Consider the following 25,917-nt stretch of genomic DNA (forward strand, 5'->3'; position numbering starts at 1 on the left):
GTAGCTGGGACTACAGGCGCCCGCCACCTCGCCCGGCTAGTTTTTTGTATTTCTTAATGGAGACGGGGTTTCACCGTGTTAGCCAGGATGGTCTCGATCTCCTGACCTCGTGATCCGCCCGTCTCGGCCTCCCAAAGTGCTGGGATTACAGGCGTGAGCCACTGCGCTGGGCCTGTACTTGCATTTTCTAGTGCACAATGGGACAGCCTTCACTGCTGACCTTGACTAGGTACTGATTGGTTAAAATTAAGTACTACATTAAGTCTTCTGTGAATAATAGAATATATGAATATATAGCTTTTTTCTTTTCTTTTTTTTTTTTTTGAGATGGAGTCTCTCTCTGTTGCCCAGGCTGGAGCGCAGTGGCACGCTCTGCTCACTGCAACCTCCGCGTCCCAGGTTCAACAGATTCTTCTGCCTCAGTCTCCCAAGTAGCTGGGACTACAGGTGCCCGCCACCACGCCCAGCTAATTTTTTTTTTTTTTTTTTTTTTTTTTGTATTTTTAGTAGAGATGGGGTTTCACTGAGTTAGCCAGGATGTTCTTGATCTCCTGACCTTGTGATCTGCCCACCTCGGCCTCCCAAAGTGCTGGGATTACAGGTGGGAGCCACCGCGCCCGGCCTATATATAGCTTCTAAGAACTGTTTGAAGACTGGTTATGTTGCCAGCTACTCTGTCTTTTTCTCTTTTTCTTCCTTGCCTCCTGCTATAAGATATTTTGGAAATTAACCAGATTTATAATCAAAATTCTTTTTCAGGACAGCCTAAGTGAAATCTGGAAGCTCAGCAGTCCAGGAGCCTCTTTTTTTTTTTTTCCAAAGGCAGGGGAGAGGCAAAGTCCAAGTGTACTTACTGTTTGAAAAGGACCCACTGGGCATGGTGGCTCATGCCTGTAATCCCAGCACTTTGGGAGGCCGAGGCGGGCAGATCTCTTGAGGTCAGGAGTTCAAGACCAGCCTGGCCAACATGGTGAAACCCTGTCTCTACTAAAAATACAAAAATTAGCCAGGTGTGGTGGCATGTACCTGTAATCCCAGCTACTCAGGAGGCTGAGGCAGGAGAATCGCTTGAACCGCGGAAGCAGAGGTTGCATTGAGCCGACATCACGCCACTGCACTCCAGCCTGGGCAACAGAGTCAGACTCTGTCTGAAACACAGAAAAGAAAAGGACCTGAGGCCAGGCACAGTGGCTCACACCTGTAATCCCAGCACTTTGGGAGGCCAAGGCGGGTGGATCACGAGGTCAGGAGATCGAGATCACGGTGAAACCCCGTCTCTACTAAAAATATGAAAAATTAGCCGGGCGCGTTAGCAGGCACCTGTCATCCCAGCTACTTGGGAGGCTGAGGCAGGAGAATGATGTGAACCCAGGAGGCAGAGCTTGCAGTGATCCGAGATCGCGCGACTTCACTCCAGCCTGGGCAACAGAGCGAGACTCCATCTCAAAAAGAAAAAAAAAAAAAAGACCAGCCTGGGAAACATGGCAAAACCTTGTCTCTACAAAAAATACAAAAGTTAGCTGGTCATGGTGGCATGCACCTGTAGTCCCAGCTACTTGAGAGGCTGAAGTGGGAGGATTGCTTGAGCCTGAGAGGTCAAGGCTGCAGTGAGCCATAATCACACGAGCCTGGAAGACAGAGTAAGACCCTGTCTCAGAAAAAACGAAGAAGAAGAAAGAAAAGGACTTGAATTTCCTCTACTTATAGTTAAATGTTGTGTTGTTTCGGCATTTACTCAGGATATTCTGTTGAATTCTGATAAGAACTTTGTGGAAAGGAGGCATTCAGATTTCTCCTTCCATCCTTAATTATCCCATGATATCAACCTGCCAGCCTCTCTTTACAAGGAATTGCTGATTTTTCAGAATAAGCAAAAATCATCCTTATTTAAACTTATTTATTTTTTGAGACGGAATCTTGCACTGTCGCACAGGCTGGAGTGCAGTGGTGCGATCTCAGCTTACTGCAAGCTCCGCCTGCCGGGTTCAAGTGATTCTCCTGCCTCAGCCTCCTGAGTAGCTGGGACTACAGGGATGCGCCGCCATGCCGGGCTATTTTTTTGTATTTGTAGTAGAGACAAGGTTTCATCATGTTGGCCAGGCTGGTCTAACTCCTGACCTCGTGATCCGCCCGCCTCGGCCTCCCGAAGTGCTGGGATTACAGGCGTGAGCTACCACGCCCAGCCTAAACTTGTTTATTGAATGGAATTTTGTCTCAGAATTCCAGTCAACAGAAAGTGGCTCAAATAATTGAGGATTTTTTTTTTCCTCATTTTTGTTTTGAGATAGTCGTGCTCCATCACCCATGGGGGCTGAAGTACAAGGGTTCGATCTCAGCTCACTGCAACTTCTGCCTCCTGGGTTCAAGCGATTCTTGTGCATCAGCCTCCGAAGTAGCTGGCATTATAGGCACCCACCACCATGCCTGACTAATTCTTTTTGTATTTTTAGTAGAGACGGGGTTTCACCATGTTAGCCAGGCTAGTCTCGACCTCCTGTCCTCAAACTCCCAAAGTGCTGGGATTACAGGCGTGAGCCATGTGCCCAGTCTTTTTTCCATATATAGATAAAGATAGATAGATACATACATACATACATACATACATACTTACATAGAATTTTTTTTTTTTTTGAGACGGAATCTCTCTCTTGTCGCCCAGGCTGGAGTGGCGTGATCTTGGCTCACTGCAAGCTCTGCCTCCTAGGTTCATGCCATTCCCATTCTTCAGCCTCCCGAGTAGCTGGGAATACAGGCACCTGCCATCACGCCCAGCTAGTTTTTTTTGTTTGTTATTTTGGTTTTTTTTTTTTTTCATATTTTTAGTAGAGACGGGGTTTCACCATGTTAGCCAGGATGGTCTTGACATCCTGACCTTGTGATCCGCCCACCTTGGCCTCCCAAAGTACTGGCATTACAGACGTGAGCCACTGCACCCGACCTTTTCTGTATTTCAAGAGACAAAAATAAGTAATAAGTAGATAAATGGGGTTTTATTTACCATTCTTTTAAATAACCCACAATAAGAATTTGGTGAGCAAATTAAGTTTTATATGTTTATCCATTAATCAGTGAGTATTCATTTTAATCCCTCTGCCCTGTGCACCTATATTACTGTTAATATTGCTGATGTTGAGTCACTGTAAAATCTCAAAGCACTTTTGGGATTATTGGTAAAGATAACATCTCGCTTTTTTTTTTTTTTTTTTTTTTTTAAGACAGAGTCTTGTTCTGTCACCCAGGTTGGAGCGTAGTGGCACAATCTCGACTCTCTGCAACCTCTGTCTCCTGGGTTCAAGGGATTCTCCTGCCTCAGCCTCTTGAGTAGCTGGGATTGCAGGCACCCATCACCACACCTGGCTAATTTTTGTATTTTTATTAGTGACGGGTTTTCACCCTGTTGGCCAGGCTGGTCTCAAACTCCTGACCTCGTGATCTGCCCACCTCGGCCTCCCAAAGTGCTGAGATTACAGGCGTGAGCCACCACGCCTGGCCTGTTTTTTGTTTGGTTTTGTTTGTTTGTTTGTTTTAAGACAGCATCTCATTCTGTTGCCCAGGCTAGAGTACAGTGGTACTACCTTGGCTCACTGCAGCTTCAACCTTCTGGTTGCAATCCTCCCATCCTCTCAAGCAGTTCTTTCATCTCAGCCTCCTCAGCAGCTAAGACTACAGGTGCACACCACCATGCCTGGCTAGTTTTTGAATTTTTTTGTAGAGACAAGGTCTCTGTATGTTGCCCAGGCTGGTCTCAAACTCCTGAGCTCAAGTGATCCTCTGTCCTTGGCCTCCCAAAGTGCTGGGATTACAGGTGTGGGCCACTGCCTCTGTCTTGATAACATCTTATCAACATAATGTTTAGTGTATTTGATGACATCCTACTTTGTTTCTTTTTTTTTTTTTTTCCGAAATGGAGGTTCACTCTTGTTGCCCTTGCTGTAGTGCAATAGCACAATCTCGGCTCACTGCAACCTCCGCCTCCTGGGTTCAAACGATTCTCAGCCTCCCGAGTAGCTGGGATTACAGGCATGCACCGCCACGACTGGCTAATTTTTGTGTTTATAGTAGAGATGGGGTTTTCCCATGTTGGTCAGGCTGGTCTCGAACGCCTGACATCAGGTGATCCACCTACCTCAGCCTCTTAAAGTGCTGGGATTACAGGCGTGAGCCACTGTGCCCAGCCAGTGACATCTTACTTTCTACACAATCTTATCTGATAATTCTGAATAAATCTGAACATTCATGTAATCATCATCCCCAACTACCTTTTTATTTTTGGATAAAACAAAGTTTCTTAGAACTGCTGTTATCAGTAGAACGAACTTCCTTCCTGCGTTTTTGTCTGTGAAGGTGAAGATAAAGACTCATTGTGAAGGGGAGAAGGAAAGGTCTATCTCAAATATCTCTTCAGTGAATTTTCTTTCTTTTTTTTTTTCAGATAGGGTCTCTCATTTTGTCGCTCAGGCTGGAGCACAGTGGTGCAGTCATAGCTAACTGCTGCCTCATCCTCCTGCCTCTCAGTCTCCCGAGTAGCTGGAACTACAGGGATGTGCCACCATACCGAGCTAATTTTTTATTTTTTGTAAAGATAGGCTTTTGCTGGCCAGGCACGGTGGCTCACGCCTCTAATCCCAGCAGTTCGGGAGGCCAAGACGGGTGGATCACGAGGTCAGTAGATGGAGACCATCCTGGCTAACACAGTGAAACCCCATCTCTACTAAAAATGCAAAAAAATTAGCTGGGCGTGGTGGTGGGTGCCTGTAGTCCCAGCTACTTGGGAGGCTGAGGCAGGAGAATGGGATGAACCCGGGAGGCAGAGCTTGCAGTGAGCTGAGATCAAGCCACTGCACTCCAGCCTGGATGACAGAGCGAGATTCTGTCTCAAAAAAGAAAAAAAAAAAGATAGGCTTTTGCCATGTTGCCCAGGCTGGTCTAGAACTCCTGAGCTCAAGCAGTCCTCCCACCTTGGCCTCCCAGAATGCTGGGATTACAGGTATAAGCCATCACATTTGGCCCTCAGTACATTTTCTACCTGTAAAGTTATATTGCAACCATGAAGATTTTTCTCCATCAGTGCCTCTCATCTGTGAGAGGCAGTTGAAATAGGTATATTATTATAATTACTCCTTGTGGGGAGATGAATGACTCTGGCCTTTCCCTATTCTCTCAAGTCCCCATTTCTGTGTCATCGGCCTATCAGCATTCAGATCCTTATATGTTACTAAACTGATATCTTTTTTTTTTTTTTTTTAGACGGAGTCTCACTCTGTCACCCAGGCTGGAGTGCAGTGGCGCAATCTCTGCTCTGCTCACTGCAAGCTCTGCCTCCCGGATTCACACCATTCTCCTGCCTTAGCCTCCTAAGTAGCTGGGACTACAGGAGCTCGCCACCACACCCAGCTAATTTTTTGTGTTTCTGGTAGAGACGGGGTTTCACTGTGTTAGCCAGGATGGTCTCGATCTCCTGACCTTGTGATCCGCCCGCCTTGACCTCCCAAAGTGCTGGGATTACAGGTGTAAGCCACTGCGCCCGGTCCTCTATTTTTTTTTTTTTTGCACTCTGTCGCCCAGGATGGAGTACAATTGCACAATTTCGGCTCACTGTAATCTCCGCCTCCCTGGTTCAAGCAATTCTCATGCCTCAGTGTTCAAAGTAGCTGGAATTACAGGTGCATGCCACCATGCCCAGCTAATTTTTTATTTTTAGTAGAGATGGGGTTTCACCATGTTGGCCAGGCTGGTCTTGAACTCCTGACCTCAGGTGATCCACCCGCCTCAGCCTCCCAAAGTGCTGGGATTACAGGCGTGAGCCACTGCGCCCGGCCTTAAACTGCTATCTAAAGGTAAATTGAGAAGTATCATGTTAGGATGGGCAACATAGGGAGACTCTTTCTCTACAAACTTTTTGTTTTTATTTTGTTGTTGGTTTTTTTTTTTTTTTTTGAGACAAAATTTCACTGTATTGCCCAGGCTAGTCTCAAACTCCTGGACTCAAACAGTCCTCCCACTTCAGCTTCCCCAAGTGCTAGGATTACAGGCATGAGCCACCATTCCTGGCCAAAAAAAAAAAAAAAAATAGCCTAGCATGGTGGTGCACATGTAGTCCCAGCTACCTGGGAGGCTGCGGTGGGAGGATTGCTTGAGCCAGAGAGGTTGAAGCTGCAGTGAGCCATGATCACTGCACTGCACTCCAGCCTGGATGACATTGCGACACCCTGTCTCAAAGAAAAAAGAATTATCGCCAGGCACGTCTGTATTCCCAGCACTGTGGGAGGCTGTGGCAGTTGGATCACCTGAGGTCAGGAGTTCGAGACCAGCCTGGCCAACATGATGAAACCTAGTCTCTACTAAAAATACAAAAAATAGCCAGGCATGGTGGTGGGAGCCCATAATCCCAGCTACTTGGGAGACAGGCAGGAGAATTGCCTGAACCTGGGAGGCGGAGATTGTAGTGAGCTGAGATCACGCCATTACACTCCAGCCTGGGCAACAGGAGTTAAACTCCATCTCAAAAAACAAACAAACAAACAAACAAAAATTATCATTAAAACATAAATGACATAAAGTGTTGGGAAACTCCAGAGATCTCCTCTTTAAATTCTCTATAAGTCTGTTTTCAAGCTTTGATTGTTTTGTTGTTTACCTCCCCAGTAAGCTGAGCCCTAGGAGCCATGATGGCACTTCTTAGTATTTCAAAGACTGAGAATTAGCCTAACTTTTGTTGGTGTAGTTATTAAGGCATCTAATTACCTTAACTTTTTAATATTCCTATTCCTTATTTTCCCTCTTGGCCCCAATCTCCTGACAATCCCTGCTCTTATATTTTAGGTATATGAGAAAGATGGCACAATGAGTCCTTTTCTGATTTTTTTTCCCCCTTTTTTGAGACAGGGTCTTGCTCTGTTGCACAGGCTAGAGTACAGTGGTGCGATCACAGCACACTGCAGTCTTCACCTCCGGGGCTAAAATTTCCTCCTGAAATGGGAAAAGTTCTCTTGTCCCCCTCACAGGGCATGCGATGGGAGTGTGGCTCACTTCTTCACTGCTCAAACCTCTAGGGTAGCATAGAGACGGGCAGGCTGTGGGGCTCCAACCCTGGCAGTGTCTAGGGGTGAATGCTTACAGCTGAAGCCCCAGTGGGTGTGTGTTACAGGGTGCTCTTTTAGTTTAGCTGTCCTTAGGTGTCTTGTGTTAGCTCAGTTAGACCCCTGCCTTATCCCAAGAACAGAGGGCTTTCTGTATCCTAAGGTTCATGTCTTGGTGTACTGGAAGAATTGGATCACATGTGGGCTTGGAGAATGAGTGTAAAGTTTTATTGAGTGGAAGTAACGCTCAGTAGATTGGGGAGCCAGAAGGGAGATGGTTTTCCCCTGGAGTTCAGCTACTTAGTGGCCCAGGCTCTTCTCCCACTGCCCCAGCCAAACTCTGCTTCGTTCCACGGCCTGCCTGCATCTGTCGTGTGCTCTTCCACCGTCGTGTGCTTTCCTGCTGGCATGCTCCTCTCAACGCCCTCTCGAGGTCCAGCCGCTGTGTCTTCTTCTGCCAATGTGTTCCTCTAAAAGTCCAGCCGCTTGCGTGTCTGTCTGCTAGGATCTGGGGAATTTTTATAGGCACAGGGATGGGCCGTGGCAGACCAGGGTGGTCTTGGGAAATCCAACATTTGAGCGGGAAAACAAAAATGCCTATCTTCACCTCAGTCCATGGGCACAGGCCCCAGATGGAGCCTTAGCCAGGGACCATGACCTCCTCTACCCAGCACTTCCCTTACCCCCTTCCGTATCATTTAAAGGGACCATGTTCTTCTCTACCCAACACATCCGTATCACTCCTACCTCAGCCTCCCAAGTAGCTAGGACTGTAGGTGTGTGCCAACACACCCAGCTAGTTTTTTTTGGTTTTGTTTTTAATTTTTTGTAAAGACAGGGTCTAACAGTGTTGCCCTGGCTGGTCTCAAACTCCTGGACTCAAGCACTCTGCCCACCTTGGCGTCCCAAAGTGCTGGGACTACAGGCTTGAGCCATTGCACCCAGCCCCCTTTTTCTGATTGTTATCTTCTCCTGGAAAGTGATAAATGAAGCTATGTTTGTTTCAGTGAATAATAGAATATGAAATCCTGTAAAGCCACATAAGTTATTAGATGAATATCACAGAGCTTATTATGCACTATGGCTTAATGTTAGATTATAGATGTGACCAAATGGTAATTAACAGAGCTGGAGCTGTAATTAAATACTATTGTGCTGCTCTGTGATCTCTCCTTAGATTTCTGTTGCAAAGTAAACGGAAAATGAACAGTTCAAACCCATAGGTGGATTTCGTCACTTCTCTCCATCCCCAAACACCTCTTTTAATTAACTAAGTAATTAAATAAAGTCATTTTCATACAACAGAGATGCCAAACTCTGCCTAGTAACTCTAATCAGAAAGGGTAGTTTGATGCATACTTGTTAATGAGTTCCTCATGTATATGAGTCTGTTCTGTTATTCTTAGTGATCAGTTCAGCTAAAGTTTCTTCTCCTCAGTTATTCTATAGCAGGGTATAATTTGGCAAACTGCTTGAATGCAACAGTGATGTTTCCAATCTACATTTTAGGTGTTGTTTTCTGGATTTCTCGGTGCAAAACTGGGGACTTCATTTTATCTAGAATGTGTTAGCATATCTTTCTCCTAGCCTGCCAGGAGCACTGAATAACCTAGCAGGAAATGAAACTACTTCAAGAAAAGAGCTGTCCTCAGTGGCTAAGAGAAAGAGTATATAGGTGTCTCCATGGGGTAAAGTTCCTTCGGTGCCTAGGGTTGCTGCCTGAGCTGTGGAACAGGTTGGCAATAGGACATGTGCAAGCAAGGCAATCAGAAAGTTCACAGGAGTGACCTGGAAGGTTTAGGCCAATGTCTGTGTCCAGTAGGACCTTGCAGGAATTTCTCTTGCGAGTAGAAGAAAGTATAGAAAAGGGAACAAACCCTAAGCAAATGAAGTACACATATAGGCTGTGAAACTGCCTCTGTCACGGTTCCTCCCCAAGAGAAAGAATAGATAAACAGAGGTGAGGCCAAGAGTAAAGATAATCTGTATACTCTGTCTCTAACTTTCCCTCTCTAGTGACTCTCAAGTTTCTTCCAGCACTGCAGAGGAGTGAGTAGGGAGGCTCCAGTTTACTTTTTCTGTGTTGTTTTTACCTTCACTTCTGTGCATGGAAATTTTAAAGGATCTTTCCAGGATCTACCACACCCCAAGAAGGTTGGCAAATTAAATTATAAATGTCCATTTTCAAGAGAGCAAATATGCCTTGTGGCATTTATCATAAATGTCGAGGATTCATTATACAGGCTTCCACTTCCATTTCATTTCATGAAAAAGGTGGAGTTAGGGAAGTACAAGGGGTGTGTGTGTGAGACAAGCAGGATAAGGATGTTTTGGCAGCTCTTCAGGGACCAGAATTAATCAGAATCAGTGTGTGAACATTCTGTGGACTCACAGTGATGATCTGCAAATAGTGATGACTTTCTAAGCCAAGAAGTCAGAGCCAGCTGTGGAGAATGGATCTGGTACCCAGACCTCAGCTTGTAGGCTAGTTGTCAAGGCCAGGAAGACGTTTGTCTCTGTGTGTGTTGTGGGAGGGAAATGGATTATAGATAGAATGATAGCCATGTAGTAAATTATTCCAGAATCAGAGTTTTGTCGCAGAACTATTTAGAAGCTTGGATTATGGATTCATGTATGATTTTCTCTGAATGTCTGTACTGAAGGACATTTAACCTAGACTAAGAAGTCCTCACAAAGGGAAGAGTCCCAAGGATTGGGAAAGTCCCAATCTTAGACTCTTGTTTTCTAGGTCTGCTGATTAATATCATACTTAATCTTCAGAGGAAATAAGCCGGTGTGTGCATTGAGTGTCTTTGCATATGCAAGACATTATGCTCATTCAGGATTGGGGCATCAATCACTGGAGCGTAATAGACTTTGTCAGCCTCATAAATTCTGGAATTTAAAGAGTTAAAGGATCACTGCCCACTTCATTCTTTTTTTTTTTTTTTTTTTTTTTGAGATAGGGTTTCACTCTGTCACCCAGACTGGAGTACAGTGGTACAATTATAGCTCATTGTAGCCTCAACCTCCTGGGCTTAAGTGGTCCTCCCACCTCAGCCTCTGGAGTAGCTGAGAATACAGGCATGTGCCACCACACACAGATACCTTTTTTATTTTTATTTTTTATAGAGGTGGGGTCTTGCTATGTTACCCAGGCTAGTTTTGAACTCCTGTCTACATGTGATCTTCCTCCCTAGGCCTCCCAAAACACTGGGACTACAGGCATGAGCCACTGCACCTGACCCATCACAACTTTTATATTGTCTCTAGATGTGTTGCATTCTTCTTGGAACCTAACTAATTACATTGTTTTTTTTTCTTTTCTTTCCTTTTCTTTTCTTTTTTTTTTTTTTTTTTTTTTTTTTTTTTTTTTTTTTTTTTTTTTTTGAGGACGGAGTCTTGCTCTGTCACCAGGCTGGAGCGCAGTGGCACGATCTCAGCTCACTGCAACCTCCGCCTCCCGGGTTCAAGCGATTCTCCTGCCTCAGCCTCCCACATAGCTGGGACTACAGGCACCTGCCACCATGCCCGGGTAATTTTTTTTTTTTAAATTTTAAGTAGAGACGGGGTTTCAGCTTGTTAGCCAGGATGGTCTCGACCTCCTGACCTCGTGATCCGTCTGCCTCAGCCTCCCAAAGTGCTGGGATTGCAGGCGTGAGCCACCGCACCTGCCTAACTAATTACATTCTTGTGAGAGGTTCTGTTTTGGAGGCAGATTGCTTATTTCTTTTTTTTTTTTTTTTTTTTTTTTTTTGAGAAGGAGTCTTGCTCTGTTACCCAGGCTGGAATGCAATGGTGCGATCTCAGCTCACTGCAACCTCCGCCTCCCAGGTTCCAGTGATTCTCCTGCCTCAGGCTCCTGAATAGCTGGGATTACAGGCGCCCGCCACTATGCCTGGCTAATTTTTGTATTTTTAGTAGAGACATGGTTTCACCATGTTAGTCAGACTGGTCTCGAACTCTTGACCTCAGGTGATCTGCCCACCTCAGCCTCCCAAAGTGCTGGGATTATAAGTGTGAGCCACCTCGCCTGGCCGTGTTTGACTATTTCTATCTTTGTGCACATAATCAGCTACATCTTCAGACTGCTATTGATTGGCTTCTGGGTGGCAACAGCACCTTCTGGTTTTTTTGTTTTGTTTTGTTTTGTTTTTTTGAGACGGAGTCTCGCTCGTCGCCCAGGCTGGAGTGCAGTGGTGCAATTTCAGCTCACTGCAAGCTCCGCCTCCTGGGTTCACGCCATTCTCCTGCCTCAGCCTCCCAAGTCGCTAGAACTACCACCACGCCCAGCTAATTTTTTGTATTTTTAGTAGAGACAGGGTTTCACGGTGTTAGCCAGGATGGTCTCGATCTCCTGACCTCGTGATCCGCCCATCTCGGCCTCCCAAAGTGCTGGGATTACAGGTGTGAGCCACTGCACCCAGCCCACCTCCTGTTTCTTATAGATAAATTTGATGTTAGAATTATATTCCAAGATGCCATTCTCATTAAACAACCACTGTTACAGTCTCTAAGGGTTAGAAATTCCCACCAGGTTAATCCCAGCCCTGCTATAACTTTTAAGTAGATTCCTTCTAGCCAAAGATGTGTTAAAGCACCTAGGATCATTAGGAATCATGGCATTCCTAGGATTTGGCTATTTCTTCCTCTCTTTTTTTTTTTTTTTTTTTTTTTTTTGAGACGGAGTCTCGCTCTGTCGCCCAGGCTGGAGTGCAGTGGCCGGATCTCAGCTCACTGCAAGCTCCGCCTCCCAGGTTTATGCCATTCTCCTGCCTCAGCCTCCCGAGTAGCTGGGACTACAGGCGCCCGCCACCTTGCCCGGCTAGTTTTTTGTATTTTTTAGTAGAGATGGGGTTTCACCGTGCTAGCCAGGATGGTCTCGATCTCCTGACCTCGTGATCCGCCCGTCTCGGCCTCCCAAAGTGCTGGGATTACAGGCGTGAGCCACCGCGCCCGGCCTCTTCCTCTCTTTTTCCCCACCCAAATTCATGGATTTTATGCCAGACTAATGTACTGTTTGCTGAACAATAGAATGGTAGGAAGCATAGTGTGGTGGTAGCAGAACATACCTCAGATGCTGGGCCTTGTCTTTCTCATCAGTCTGTGTGCTCTGTTACTATTGAAATCTGGCCCTAATTCTCTTTCATTACAGACTTTTAAATGAGATGAGAAAAAATAGAACTTTTTAAAAAACAATTTTAGCCAAGTGTAGTTTATGAGGAAGATCATTAATGCTCATTATATAAGATCATTATATGCTCATTAATAAGAGTTTCTCTTAGCACAGGATGCTCTCATCTAAACCACTAGATTTGTAGTGGTATCATAAGCCAGAACTTGAAAGGAAGAACCAAAGTCTTATTTATAGCCGTCTGCACTCTGGCAGGAATAGATATAGGACTAGATTAAATACAGAAAAGGTATTTCCTCTAAATGTTCTCCCTGCAACTCAGCTACTACTTTTTCTTCCCCCCCACAGATGGAGTCCCCTGTTTCCACACCAGCAGTGCTGCCAATACACCTTTTGGTGCCAGTGGTCAATAATGACATCTCATCTCCTTGTGAGCAGATCATGGTTCGTACCCGATCAGTTGGGGTCAACACATGTGATGTGGCTCTAGCCACAGAGCCTGAGTGCTTGGGCCCCTGTGAACCTGGAACTAGCGTCAACCTTGAAGGCATCGTGTGGCAGGAAACAGAAGATGGTAAGTGTGATATGTGGCTTTCCCATCCCTTCTCAACCTGCTTCTGCAGGGGAGCCACCAGGGGCTTATTGTTGTAAATATTGCCAAGTGGTTATTAGAGTCTCAAGTGTCCACAGTCTGTGGGATATACCCGCACAGAGGATTTTAGCAGACTTAGCAAAATTTCCCAGCTTCTAGAGATTGCCAATACCAGTTTTTTAGATTAATTATCTTCCCTTCATAGCTATTTAACAGTGTTAATCCTGGTGCTTAAGCAGTCATGTGATAGGTGTTGGGGAGGTAATTCAAACTGTATCTGTATTCTCCATATCCCTTCTATTATTTTATGTGGGAGAGTTAGATTATAAATTAAATTTGAGGTCAGGGCTGAGGAGAAAAAGTAATAAAAGGGCAGCTGAGGGAGTCAAGGGGATGGAGAATAGTCACTCTTAAATTGACTTAATGTTGGCTCATTGCATATGCAGCTCTTGCCTTTTTTAACACCTATAGGTACAGCCAGCTCACTCTTCCCACTGACTGCCTCATTGCCCAGCCACCCACACCACTTCATGTATCTGTCACTTGGTACAGATTTTATAGGCTGAGGCAACGGGGAAGTGTTTAGATGGTCTTATTTTCAGGCATCCACTAAGCAGTTGGCTCACTGTAGGTTGCTGCTGCCCAAGGCATCCGGACTTCTTGCATGTTCCATTTGCCCCTGAGAATGGAATGTCTTCTGTTTTGGAAATTCATGAACCTGAAAAAATGGAAGGAAGTGTAAAGGGACTTAATGGAGTATTTCAGATCTTTCGGTAACATCTGGTGGCAATTTGATTTTTGCATATTCTTTTTTTTTTTTTTTTTTTTTTTTTTTTGAGAGGGAGTCTCGCTCTGTCGCCCAGGCTGGAGTGCAGTGGCCAGATCTCAGCTCACTGCAAGCTCCGCCTCCCGGGTTCATGCCATTCTCCTGCCTCAGCCTCCCGAGTAGCTGGGACTACAGGCGCCCACCACCTCGCCCGGCTATTTTTTTGTATGTTTTTAGTAGAGACGGGGTTTCACCGTGTTAGCCAGGATGGTCTCGATCTCCTGACCTCGTGATCCACCCGTCTCGGCCTCCCAAAGTGCTGGGATTACAGGCTTGAGCCACCGCGCCCGGCCGCATATTCTTTTTATAAAGAATCCAAGTCCTTGTCAGAGTATATGTGGTTAGAGAGGCTGGGCCTCAGAGTCCCATCATGTCTCTGCATCAGTAACCAGACTTTCAAACTATCCTCACTCTGAGGAGTTTAGAGACCCAGAGGAGCGCAGCTAATCATCTCTGATTATCAGAGAGCTATTTTGTCAGTCTGCCCCTAGAAATTCAGGCATTTCATTCTAACAAAAGTCTGTTCCCCTGAATATTTTGTTGTCATTCAGTATTTATTTAAAGTTTACCATGCAATAGGTGCTGATGTGTTACAGTTTAAGAACTCTGTGTTCTTGTCTGTCTCATCATTAGGGATATAATACATCTTCAGCTTTCAGAATAACATTGCTAATGGGTTTTATTGTGTGCCTGAGTGGTAGATGCTGATGCAGAGAAGGTAGAGAGAGAGTTTAACTCTAGAGGTTGACTCTGGATATGTGTATAAAATATACAATCTGAAAATCACAAAGTGCCTATCTGATTTTTTAAATGTCATCTGCTTATGGACAAATGTCTGAATGGTCACAGTCTGTTGAAATGACAGACATATCCGGACCATATCTCTGTGCCACCAAGCAACCTTCAAGGCCTCTTGCTTCAGTATATTGAAGATAGAATAAATCAATTTCCTTCCTATTTGTTCTGCTTGTCTTTATGATGGTGACTCTTTTCCAAGAACAAGATGCTTTTTTTTATGTGAACCTAACAAAAACTTTGAGAGAGTGAGGCTAATGCTTTCACTCTCCTGAGGACAATGAATACCTTTTTATCTGACGATCCCTTCCTGCCAGGGCAAAATTAACACATAATTTTTTTTTATTATTTTTTGTAAATCATTTGCTCTGAAAGGCTCTCAGGTTTGTCAGGTTGTCACAGGCAGCCTATTATTACCAAGTTCCCCTGTTATGTACTCTTTTTTTTTTTTTTTTTTGAGACAGAGTCTCACTCTGTCACCCAGGCTGGAGTGCAGTGGCGCGATCTTGGCTCACTGCAACCTCTGTCTCCCGGGTTCAAGCGATTCTCCTCTCTCAGCCTCCTGAGTAGCTGGGACTATGGGCGCGCACCACCATGCCTAGCCCATTTTTGTATTTTTAGTAGAGACGGGGTTTCACCACGCTGGCCAGGCTGGTCTTGATCTCCTGACCTTGTGATCCGCCTGCCTCAGCCTCCCAAAGTGCTGGGATTACAGGTGTGAGCTACCGCGCCCAGTCCAGTATGTACTCTTAAGGTACTCTGTACTTTATTTCATAGCACACATCACAGTTTGTAACTTTGTTTATCATTTTATGATTTTTCTCTTAATATGAATCTCTCCTACTGTGTTCGAAGTTCTGAGATCAGGCAGTCTGTTTTGCTCACCATTGTATTCAAGGTACTTAACATAGGTGGCAACTGACACCTATAGTAGTAGACTGTCAAAAATACTTGTTTGAGGCCAGGTGCAGTTTATCACCTAATGTCAGGAGTTCAAGACCAGCCTGGCCCACATGGCGAAACCCCATCTCTACTAAAAATACAAAAAAATAGCTGGGTGTGGTGGCATGCCTCTGTAATCCCAGCTACTTGGGAGGCTGAGGCAGGAGAATCGCTTGAACCCCGGAGGTGGAGGTTGCAGTGAGCCGAGATCGCACCATTGCACTCCGGCCCGGGCAACAGAGAAAAAAAAAAAGAAAGAAAAATATATTTGTTGGAATGAAGGAATGCTTGCACCTATATTATTGTCATTTCTGGATCTATCTTAATATATATCTAGAGGATATTAAAATACTGCTTGAACTTAGGAATGGTGTCAAAATACTTCCCAAAAATCTGAATCTTCTCTGAAACTCAGAATAAATACGGCTTTCACCAGGTTTGAGATCAGTCTCGTTGTCTAAATCTGTAAGATTTTTAATCCTACTTTTAATACCAGGTTTTCTCCCACTTACTGTATTTCAAGGCTTAGCTCTCTTCTTTATTTTTTCTTTCATCCCAAGGGAAAGAGAACTGTCTGCAATAATATACTCATCTTTTCTTTGCTTTCTGGTCACCCCAGAGGGCCTTCACCTGAACTGTCAGTTGGCGAAGGTCTGAATTGGGATCACAGTTGGTTCACATTCCTTTTCATCTTCAGGTAACAGAGATTTCCTGCAAAGATCATTCTCTGAAGATCTGTAAGATCCAGTATACCGAGTCAGTCCTCAAGTTAATCATAAGAACTATATACAGATACTTTTAAAAAAATTCTTCCAGACTTCTAGGTTTTTTGTCTGCCTCTCGACATTTTGTACTTCTGTCTGTCTCTTTGTCCAGCAAACTACACTGTCTTCAAACAGAAAAGTCCTTACAGCTCAGAGAGAAGCTGTGAATGCTTGGCCTCTGAGGGGAATGGAGGACACTGAGGTCCCTGTAGAACTGAGCCACCTTGCTGAGAACAGGTGTAGGAGTCATGGCCTCAATTATTCCTAGTTTCTTTGCCTACTTGTCCTACAGTGTTACTTCTTTCTTTCCTCTTCTCTCCCTATCACTCACTTTAAACCTTGGATGCATTTTCAAATTCCTGCAGATTCCATTTCTTTTTAGGCTGTTCATAATTCAGTAAGCACTGCGAAGATCCTACTTGACTAGATTCAACCATGGAACTGTTTAGAAGACCCAAGTGTAACGTAGAATTTTTTTGTTTGTTTGTTTTTGAGACATCCTCAGCACTACATAAGGGCTAGTTCCACTGGATTTTGCTTTATCTCACCTCACTTCAAATCAAAATACTGAATACCTCCGAGGCGAGCGGATCAGTTGAGATCAGGAGTTTGAGACCAGCCTGGCCAACATGGCAAAAACCCCGTCTCTACTAAAAATGCAAAAATTGGCCTGTAATCCCAGCTCCTTGGGAGGCTGAGGCAGGGGAGTTGCTTGAACCCAGGAGGTGGAGGTTGCAGTGAGCCGAGATTGTGCCACCGCACTCCAGCCTGGGCAACAGAGTGAGACTTCATCTCAAAAAAAAAAGAAAAAAAAAAAAAACTACCAAGTCTGTTCTGGGTTCACAAGGCTTAACTCTAATCTAGGATCCTGAAAAAATGTATAAGAAGCCTCAAAGCAGACTATGTACTTTTAGGGACACAAAATTGCTTATTGGCTTGTGAGGTATTTTAAAGAAAGGCAAGGCTGACTTTAGGTAAGAGTTCTAGGAGATGCTATAGGTTCTCCTTTTTGGATAGTAGCACTAACCCAAAGACCAATACCAGTGATGTAGTTTACTTTGGCAAATGTGCTTTATGGAAGAATTTATGGTATAGTGGAAGGAGCACTGGAGTAAAAATCTGGAGACTTCTATATCTCTGCCACTATCATTATGACCTTGGAAAAATCCCTTAATTTTCTGGGCCTTAGTTACCTCATCTCTTAAGTTGAACTAGGTGACCAATTAGGACCTGTCAGTTCTTTTTTTCTTTTTTTTCCTTTTTTTTTTTTTTTTTTTTTTTTTTCTGAGACAGGGTCAAGCTGTGTCACCCAGACTGGAATGTAGCAACAACATTATGTCTCACTGCAGCCTCAAACTCTTGAGCTGAAGTGATCCTCCTACCTTGGCCTCCTGAGTAGCTAAAACTACAGGCATGTGCCTCCGTACTCAGCTAATTTTTTGTAGAGATAGAGTCTTGCTACATTGTTCAGACTGGTCTCAAACTCCTGGCCTCAAGTGACCATCCTGCCTCAGCCTCCCAAAGTGCTAGGATTACAGGCGTGAACCACCATGCCCAACCTGTCAGCTCTTAAGTTATAAAAATCTATGCAGGGCAGGCGTGGTGGCTCATGCCTGTAATCCCAGCACTTTGGTAGGCTGATGCAGATGGATCACTTGAGCCCAGGAATTTGAGACCAGCCTGGGTAACATAGCAAGACCCTATCTCTACAAAAAAAAATTTTTTTTAATCTATGCCTTAAACCATGGAATCAGGGCCAGGCACAGTGGCTTGTGCCTGTAGTCCCAGCTACTCAGGAGGCCAAGGCAGGAGGATCACTTAGTCCAGGAGTTCAAGGCAACAGTGAACTATAATTGTGCCACTGCCGGGCGCGGTGGCTCACGCCTGTAATCCCAGCACTTTGGGAGGCTGAGGCAGGCGGATCACAAGGTCAGGAGATCGAGACCACGGTGAAACCCAGTCTCTACTAAAAATACAAAAAATTAGCCGGGTGCGGTGGTGGGCGCCTGTAGTCCCAGCTACTTGGGAGGCTGAGGCAGGAGAATGGCAGGAACCCGGGAGGTGGAGCTTGCAGTGAGCCGAGATCGCGCCACTGCACTCCAGCCAGGGGGACAGAGCGAGACTCCGTCTCAAAAAAAAAAAAAATTGTGCCACTGCATTCCAGGCTGGGTGACAGAGTGAGACCCCATCTCAAAAAAGAAAAGAAACATGGAATCAGCATGGATCCAACACTGGTTGACTCTGGCAACTTGAAAACGAACAAGTGGACTGGCACGGTGGCTCACACCTGTAATCCCAACACTTTGGGAAGCTAAAGCAGGTGGATCACTTGAGGCCAGGAGTTTGAGACCAGCCTGGCCAACATGGTGAAACCCTGTCTCTACCACAAAAATTAGCCAGGTGTGGTGACACATGCCTGTAATCCCGTCTACTCCAGAGGCTGAGGCAGGAGAATCCCATGAACCCAGGAGGCAGAGGTTGCAGTGAGCCAGGATGTGAGAGAATATGTGGCTCTCTGTCGAACGGGAGGAGCAGAGACTTTTTTTGAGACAGAGTTGCTCTCTTCTTGCCCAGGCTGGAGTACAATGGCATGATCTGGGCTCACTGCAACCTCCACCTCCTGAGTTCAAGCAATTCTCCTGCCTCAGCCTCCCGAGTAGCTGGGATTACAGGCCTACGCCACCACGCCCGGCTAATTTTGTATTTTTAGTAGAGATGGGGTTTTTCCATGTTGGTCAGGCTGGTCTTGAACTCCTGATCTCAGGTGATCGCCCGCCTCAGCCTTCCAAAGTGCTGGGATTATAGGTGTAAGCCACCATGCCCACCTCTGCTCCCTATTGTAATAACATCCTGTCATCAGATTTATTCTACCACCATTTGACTGAAACATTTCTCATACCAGTTTTCCAGAGGTCTTCTCTCAGTCCTTCCTAGACTTCTATTAGCTCTCTTATTTCTTTTTTTTTTTTTTTGAGACAGAGTCTCGCTATGTCGCCCAGGCTGGAGTGCAGTGGCCGGATCTCAGTTCACTGCAAGCTCGGCCTCCCGGGTTTACGCCATTCTCCTGCCTCAGCCTCCCGAGTAGCTGGGACTACAGGCGCCCGCCACCTCGCCCGGCTAGTTTTTTGTATTTTTTAGTAGAGACGGGGTTTCACCGGGTTAGCCAGGATGGTCTCGATCTGCTTCTCTTATTTCTTTATTCTTGAAACTCTCCTCTCTTGCCTTAGTCATAAATCTCATTTCTCTTTATAACTGGTTATTCTCTCTATTTTGTGCCAGTCTCTCATCCTCCTTGTATTCATTTAATCAGAAATTTCTGTTGAGATTCAGGATGCTGAAATATTGGTCAATTCAGTCCTATCAGCCTCTAGATAGGGTCTGTAGCAGCTGGTGCCCTGCTGCCTTTCCCACAGGCAAACAGACTTATCCACAATATATTTTTTCATTTATTGTGTGTGCCATAGTGGGGAAAGTTGAGCCATTGAGTTAGGAATGGCATTTAGCTGCTTGGAGAAGAAATGAAACTATAATAATGATTTAATATAAGAGAATTTGGAGGTATGTAGGTAAGTAGTCTAGGGCTGGTATGATGATATCACAATGGAATCACTGTTTCAGACTCCTTAAAGTTACTTCTTTATTGCAAAATTGCTTCTGTGGCTCCAGCCATCACATTTACTTTCCAGTCTTGAAAGAAAAGGAAGGTAGAAGAGAAAAAGCACCTGCCTCCCATCTTAGTCTGTTACCTTTGGAGAGGTTTCCCAGAAGCCACACCATAAGACTTCTGCTTACATCTTGTTCGCTACCCTGTGTGCAAGGAAGGCAAAGAAATGTAGCCTTTTAGCTGGATACGTTACTTCCCCACACAAAATAGGGACTCTTACTAAGGGAAAGGGGAAGAAATTAGCAGAATCTGCCACTCTTCTGCTCTGCATAGGCTTCATATATCATAACTTCCAAAAGCTATTACTTTAGCAGCTTTCTGTTGTAAGTACTCTCCTATATATCCATGTCTTTAGCTGTCTACCTTGTATGAACAATACCCAGAACTTTATCTCTATACTTGACCTTTTGCCTAATAGTTTCACTGATGAACATCACCAGAAACTGATTTATTAAATTCAAATGTCTAAAAAGGAGTATTCACCATTTTTTACCAAAAATTTCTTTCTCTTTCCTTCTCTATTTCTCTTCATTACACCTACATTACCATCCTCCTAATTTTCTTTCTTTTTTTTTTTTTTGAGACAAAGTCGCGCTCTGTTGCCCAGAGTGCAATGGTGCGATCTCAGCTCACCGCAACCTCCACCTGCGGGATTCAAGCGATTCTTCTGCCTCAGCCTCCCAAGTAGCTCAGATTACAGGTGCCCACCACCATGCCCAGCTAATTTTTGTATTTTGAGTAGAGACGGGTTTTCACCATATTGGCCAGGCTGGTCTCGAACTCCTGACCTCAGGTGATCCACCCGCCTCAGCCTCCCAAAATGCTGGGATTACAGGCATGAGCCACCGCGCCCAGCACCATCCTCCTAATTTTCTAGGCTCAAACCTCCCTAGTCATCTCTTCACTCTTCACTCTTCGTCTCTGTATAATTGTTTAGTGGTTTCTCTAGGAATTACAATATATAGATTTAACTTTTTACAGTTTAATTAAAATTAATATCTCAAGTGGAATGTAGAAATCTTACTACCATATAAGTAAGTTCCGTTACTCTCCATTCTTTTTTCTTTTTTTTTTTTTTTTTTTTTTTTTTGAGATGGAGTTTCACTGTGTCACCCAGGCTGGAGTGCAGTGGTGTGACCTTGGCTCACTGAAACCTCCAAGAAGAGATGGAGTTTCACCATGTTAGCCAGGCTTATCTCAGACTCCTGGCCTCAAATGATCTGCCTGCCTCGGCCTCCAAAGTGCTAGGATTACAGGCAAGAGCCACTGCACCAGGCCTTACTCTCCATTCTTTTGTTTTCTTTTTTTTTTTTTAGTTTTGTAAATTATTTTATTTCTTCCATGATGATTTAGAGGCACTGTCTTCAAACCAATACAAATATTTTATAAATAATATTCGGCTATTTTCTAACCAGTTGAGTAATTTGTTGCACAATAAGCTACCTCACATCTTTCAGCAAGAAATACATTAAATTTGAAAATAAAAACATTACATAATGAATTAGGACACAATTAAAATTTACTTTAAATATTTTTTTAGGGGAGAGGACACAACACTTCTACTCAATGAAGAGAAACATTTTTACAGTCCTGAGGTCATTTTTTTTAACACCCATTATCCTGTGAATTCGTAGGGAAGAGGGTCCATCAGCTCAGGTGCCTTCCCATTGGTTCTCACAAAGTGTGCTTCTCTGGGTAGAGGCTGCTGCTTCAGGTAAACCCAGGTGCCTTTGGCTTCTTTCTTTTTCTGATCATTTTCCTTCACATGTTTCAGAAGCTATCTCGGCTCTTAGAGTGCTTAATGTGCTCAATACACACATTAATTCTCTTGGCAAGAATCTTGCCCTTGTTTGTTTACAACAATGCCAACAGCATACTTGGGGGACACTCTAGACTCTCCAGTTTTGCCATGGTAACACTTGTGGGGCATTCCTTTTTGAACAGTACCAATTCCCTTGATGTCTACAATATCACCTTTCTTATAGATTCGCATATATGTGGCCAAAGAAACAACTTCATGTTTTCTTTTCTTTTTTTTTTTTTTTTTTTTTTTTTCCTTAGACGGAGTTTCGCTCTTGTTGCCCAGGCTGGAGTGCAATGGCGCGATCTCGGCTCACCGCAACCTCTGCCTCCCAGGTTCAAGCGATTCTCCTGCCTTAGCCTCCTGAGTTCAAGTGATTTTCCTGCCTCAGCCTCCCGAGTATCTGGGATTACAGGCATGCGCCACCACGCCTGGCTAATTTTGTATTTTTTTAAGTAGAGACGGGGTTTCTCCATGTTGGTCAGGCTGGTCTCCAATTCCCGACCTCAGGTGATCCCCCCGCCTCAGCCTCCCAAAGTGCTAGGATTACAGGCGTGAGCCACTGAACCCGGCCACAACTCCATATTTTCTAAAAGGCCTAGAGAACATATATCGGGTGCCTCTCTTCTTAACCTTTGTGTTTGTTGAATTACTGGAAGATGGCATTTCCGATCAAAAAGCTCTCCATTCTTTATCTTGTAGTTGTCTTACAGTAGCACATTGCCTGCTTTTGTATGGCTTATGAGCTAAGAATGGTGTGTGTGTGTGTGTATATATATATATTTTTTGAGACAGGGTCTTGCTCTTTCAAGACGGGAGTGCAGTGGCACGATCATGGCTCACTGCGGCCTCAGCCTACCAGGCTCAAGTAATCCTCCCACCTCAGCCTCCCAAGTAAGTAGGACCACCAGAGCATGCCACCATGCCCGGGTAGTTAAAATTTTTTTTGGTAGAGACAGTGTCTTACTACGTTGCACAGGCTGATCTTGAATTCCTGGGCTCAAGCGATCCTCCCACCTCACCTCCCAAAGTACTGGTATTACACGCATGAGCAACCACACCCAGCCTATATTTTTTAATGGTTGAAAAAAACGCAAAACCCAAGAATATTTGTGAGGCATGAAAATTACATGGAATTCAAATTTCAATGTCTATAAATAAAGGGTTTTTTGGTTTGCTTGTTGTTTTTATTTTATTTTTTATTTTATTTTTTTGAGACAGAGTCTTACTCTGTCACCCAGGCTGGAGTGCCGTGGAAAAATCTTGGCTCACTGCAACCTGTGCCTCCCGGGTTCAAGTGATTCTCCTGCCTCAGCCTCCCGAGTAGCTGGAATCACATGCCTGGCTGATTTTTTTTATTTTTTAATTTTTTTTTTATTTTTAGTAGAGATGTGGTTTCGCCATGTTGGCCAGGCTAGTCTGGAACTCCTGACCTCAGGTCCGCCTGCCTTGGCCTCCCAAAGTACTGGAATTACATCCGTGAGCCACCATGCCTGGCTGTTGTTGTTTTGTTTTTTTGAGATAGAGTCTTGCTTTGTTTCCCAGGCTGGAGTGCAGTGGTGTGATCATGGCTCACTGCAGGCTCAAGTGATCCTCCCACCTCAGCCTCCCAAGTAGCTGGGACTACAGGCACACACCACCATGCAAAACTAATTTTTTTTGTTTTAAATTTTTTTTGTAGAGATGGGGTCTCACTTTGTTTTTCAGGCTGGTTTCAAACTCCTAGGCTCTAGCAATCATCCTGCCTCAGCCTCACAAAGTTCTGGGATTACAAGTGTGAACCACCATACCTGGTCCATAAATAAAGTATTGTTTTTTGTTTTTGTTTTTGTTTTTGTTTTGTTTTGTTTTTCTGTAACCTTCTATTAGAAGTGACATGTTTTGTTTTGTTTCATTTTTTGACACAGGGTCTCATTCTTTTGCCCAGGCTGGAGTGCAGTGGCGTGATCACAGCTCCCTGCAGCCTCCACCTCCCAGGCTCAAGTAATCCTCCCACCTCAGCCTCCCAAGTAGCTGAGACTACAGGCATGTGCCATCCCATCTGGCTAATTTTGTACTTTTTGTGGTGATAGGGTATTGCCATATTGCCCAGGCTGTCTCAAACTCCTGGGCTCAAGTGATCCGCCCGCCTCAGCCTGCCAAAGTGCTGGGACTGTAGGCGTGAGCCACCACACCTGGCCTATAATATTTTCTTATGGAAATGAGATCTCACTGTGTTGCCCAGGCTTGTCTTCAACTCCTGGGCTCAAGCAATCCTCCTACCTCAGCCTCCCAAGATGCTGGGATTACAGGTGTAAGCCACTGGGCCTGGACCCATAAATAAAGTTTTATTGGAAGACAGTCATTCTCATTTAATGTATTTTGGCCACATTTGCCCTACAGTGGCAGAGTTGAGAAGTTGTAACAGAGACCATGTGGCCTGCAAGGCCTAAAATATTTGATATCTGGTCTTTTGTTGAAAAAGTTTAGCCGGGCGTGGTGGCAGGTGCCTGTAATCCCAGCTACTCGGGAGGCTGAGGCAGGAGAATTGCTTGAACCCAGGAGGTAGAGGTTGCAGTGAGCCGAGATGGTGCCACTGCACTCCAGCCTGGGGCAACAGAGTGAGACTCCATCTCAAAAGAAAAAATATATATATATATTAAAAAAAACAAAGTTTACCAATCTCATGCCTCATATAGCCACTGCGCCTGGCCGAGAGTCTGAATGTTTAATTTTATTAAATTTAAATAGCCATATGTTAACTACTGGATTGTGGTATTGACAGCACAGGGGCTAGATCTTTAAAATATATATACACAGACATGCATATATATATATATATTGTGTGTGTGTGTCTGTATATACTCTGAGATGGAAAGAAGAGTAATTGTGTGGGAGTATGAAGAGGGTGGGTAAGTATCTGACATCTAAACAGACCCATGGTGACTTCTGTGTACTCTGGCCCCTGTTACCCAGGAGAACATTCGGCCCTACTTCAAACTCTGTGGTTGAGCCCTCTACTTTGGTCTGTGGGCTGCAGTTTTCTCATTATCAGAGTAATAGGCTATGGTTTTGCTTAGCAGGAAGTTAGTCTGCCTGTGGTAGCTCCACTGAGAACCTGCCCCAGCTATTCTTGATCCTCATCTGATTGCAGATCCCAGCTGTGGGTCATTATCCTTTTCACTAAAGGGAAGGGGCTCTCCATTAATCTTCTTTCATGGAAATGGTAACCTTCGTAGTTACCCTTGGTTTTTCCTGTGTGATTTTGATGTAGAAAAGTATGTGTGTGAACTGTGAAATATCTAATTTTAGATATTTGCACTGGAAAAGCAAGGTGGCATTCAGCTATTGGTTTTTCTTTCTCATATGCTATAATTAATGCCCCTTCACCTTCAGTCTTGCCCCAGGCAGTACTTACCTAGAGGAGAGATGGGGCACAATACCAACCAAGCTTTCTCCACTGTTTAGCCAATTGCATACCAGCTTGAATCTGGAAGAAATAGCTCTACCAATAGCACAGTCATAAAGAGCCTAGCAGCCATTGTCTGGCACCACAAATCTTCATAGCAACAGACCACCACATGGCAACAGCAGCCACACAAAGGAAACATTAGGGAAATCAGTACCTACTTTCTCCCACCCCTCCCCCACCAAAAACAACAGCCAACAGATTCCCACCAAGCAGCTTACTCCCAGAGGATACTTTAGAGCAGTGGTGTGTTTATATACCTTTGTGGATTGTGTTTTATGTCCACTGTCATACATTTAAATCCGGAAGACCTTGGGAAAAATTTCAGTCACGGGCTTTTTTGAGTTCCATTTTGCAAATGGCAAAATAGACTAATCTCCAGGGGAGAGAGATATTCTCCCCTTTGTGCACGCTCACCCATCTCCTCCCTCCCCCCAAACAAAGCATAGTCAGGCGGTATATATAGGTGACTAGGCTGTGAGCTTGCCAAATAGGTAAGGTCATTTGCAAATGAGATTCTTTTTATAGTTCAGTAACAAAACCCAGACCTATTGTTATCAAAATCATCCTGATACTTATGAATTCAGGTGAGTGATACCTAGGCAATAAATTTCTTACTGGTATTGCCTGGGATTTATCACTAGCCCTAACTAACTTAACTTTGAAGTATGATTCAAAGGGGAAAAAGTCCTATTTGAGAGTCTTGGTGTTTTCTTGCTCTGTTAATAAGGTCGTCGTTTGACTAGTCTGGGCCTTAATTTTTTTATTTGTAAAATGAGGAGGTTGGACTACATGATCTCTGTGGTCCTTCTAGCTCTGGTATTTACAATTCTGTAATCATTTATGTGGAACAGAAGAGGGAATTGTCTTTG

At 44.5% G+C, this 25,917-nt stretch overlaps 1 protein-coding gene and 1 long non-coding RNA gene across 5 annotated transcripts in view; one reads left to right on the forward strand and one right to left on the reverse strand.

The window, feature by feature from the left end:
• The window catches only part of ZNF609 (zinc finger protein 609), a 241,570-nt gene that overhangs the window by 160,309 nt on the left and 55,344 nt on the right, over nt 1-25,917 (forward strand). For all 4 annotated transcript variants that reach the window (XM_050795912.1, XM_050795915.1, XM_050795914.1 and 1 more), the window contains exon 3: nt 12,562-12,787. In XM_050795912.1, the coding sequence (XP_050651869.1) occupies nt 12,562-12,787 (226 nt within the window). The remainder of the gene's footprint in view (nt 1-12,561; nt 12,788-25,917) is intronic.
• Nucleotides 13,202-25,078, reverse strand: LOC126958016 (uncharacterized). Its single transcript, XR_007727031.1, has 3 exons — nt 24,995-25,078; nt 15,881-16,103; nt 13,202-13,523 (listed from the first exon to the last, which is right to left on the reverse strand). It is a non-coding gene; the product is annotated as an uncharacterized LOC126958016 (long non-coding RNA).

The sequence above is a fragment of the Macaca thibetana genome, chromosome 7 (genome assembly GCF_024542745.1).
Source record: "Macaca thibetana thibetana isolate TM-01 chromosome 7, ASM2454274v1, whole genome shotgun sequence".
Taxonomy (NCBI): Eukaryota; Metazoa; Chordata; class Mammalia; order Primates; family Cercopithecidae; genus Macaca; species Macaca thibetana.